The following is a 1,360-nucleotide window of genomic DNA, read 5'->3' as shown; positions in this document are numbered from 1 at the left end:
TTTGCTGTTGATTAGAGCAGAGTCAGGATCTTTGGACCCGAAAAGGATGTCAAAAAGCACCTACATTTCTTTATACCCAGCATCCCTGTGGATGCAGATCAACGCTGCGTGCCATGGAGATGAATGGCTGCTGCTTGCCCTGGGGCCTGCCCGAAAAGATGATGGATGGGAGCCGTCTGCTGCTGCCAGGATGATTTTAGCTGGTTCAGAGCCTTTCCTTTAGCATCCGTGGAGCTGTGGGTGGCCACATCTCTGGGGGATGCGAGGCAGAAGGATTGCCCTGGGGTATCCCAGACCTGGAGCTGATCATCACCTACAGGAACCTCTCCAGCGGCGCAGAAATCGATGCCTTCTCTCCAACTTCTTGCAGTTTCACCCATGTGTATATGTTTATAAACGTAAAATTAAGCGTGCTCTGTAGATATGTAACATTTCAGTGTCGGTTTATTCCCCAGGATCCGGATGTCTGGCATTAAAGGCCTGCAAGGGGTGGTGAGGAAGACGGTGAACGACGAACTCCAAGCCAACATCTGGGACCCGCAGCACATGGACAAAATCGTCCCCTCGCTGCTCTTCAACTTACAGAACGTGGAGGAGGCTGAGAGGTGAGAGCTCAGGAAAACGTGGGCAGAGAGGAAACCCTCACTGAAAGATGCTGCAGGTGACAGGAGCTCTGTGTGTCGCCCAGTGCCGCAAAGGCCACCGCAGTCTTGGCCACCGCAGGGCACTGTGGCTCTCTGTGCCGTCGCTGCAGTTAATTCACGCTGTTAGCAAAGCCTCCGAGCTGCCTGGTTGCTCTGTGTGAGGGAATTCCTGCTAAAACACTAGCAAAGGAGTTATTTTAAAGCCAGGCAAGAAAAATCAGGAACTGAAACAGAGCTTTGCTCGCTGTCCCTCCGTTCTTCCCATATCTCCCCCCGCCGGCTGCGTGTTGACCCCCAGCTGGGTGTTTGAAGGGGAGATGCGGAGCTGAGAAGCGCAGAGCGGAGATGGGGCTGCGAATTCCTCCTGGGCTTTTCCTTTTGATGGTTAAGAGGGATGGATCAGCTCTGGCTGCTGGCCAGATGCCTTTTTTGTCCTCGTAAACTGAAGCATCGAGGCGGAAAAAAAAGCATTCGCGCTGTTTGTGTGATGCCAAACGAGTGTGGAAAAAGGGGATGGATCTCCTCTGGGGTTTGCGTGTTCAGGGTGACTCCTGCTGGGCCGTGACTGCTTTGCCCTTCCTGTGTCCACCCTGGAGGACGTTTTGTCCTTGTGTCCTTACTGATAACATCCTTCCCCTTCCAACCACCCGGTCCCAGGGGTGCGGGGGCCGTCCCTGCTGCCTGGCAGCGCGAGTGAAGCCATCCTGGCCCTTCCC

At 54.4% G+C, this 1,360-nt stretch overlaps 1 protein-coding gene across 1 annotated transcript in view; it reads left to right on the top strand.

Moving 5' to 3' along the window:
* Positions 1-538: 538 nt before the first annotated feature.
* LOC104536314 (protein EFR3 homolog B-like) overlaps positions 539-1,360 on the top strand; it is a 4,010-nt gene continuing 3,188 nt past the window's right edge. The window contains exon 1 of the mRNA XM_010178882.1: positions 539-605. Within this exon, the coding sequence (XP_010177184.1) occupies positions 547-605 (59 nt within the window). The 5' untranslated portion in view covers positions 539-546. The remainder of the gene's footprint in view (positions 606-1,360) is intronic.

The sequence above is a fragment of the Mesitornis unicolor genome, unplaced genomic scaffold (genome assembly GCF_000695765.1).
Source record: "Mesitornis unicolor isolate BGI_N332 unplaced genomic scaffold, ASM69576v1 scaffold44382, whole genome shotgun sequence".
In the NCBI taxonomy this organism is placed as follows: Eukaryota; Metazoa; Chordata; class Aves; order Mesitornithiformes; family Mesitornithidae; genus Mesitornis; species Mesitornis unicolor.
Note: the sequence above shows the minus strand (reverse complement) of the source record. Positions and strands in the feature narration are given on the sequence as shown.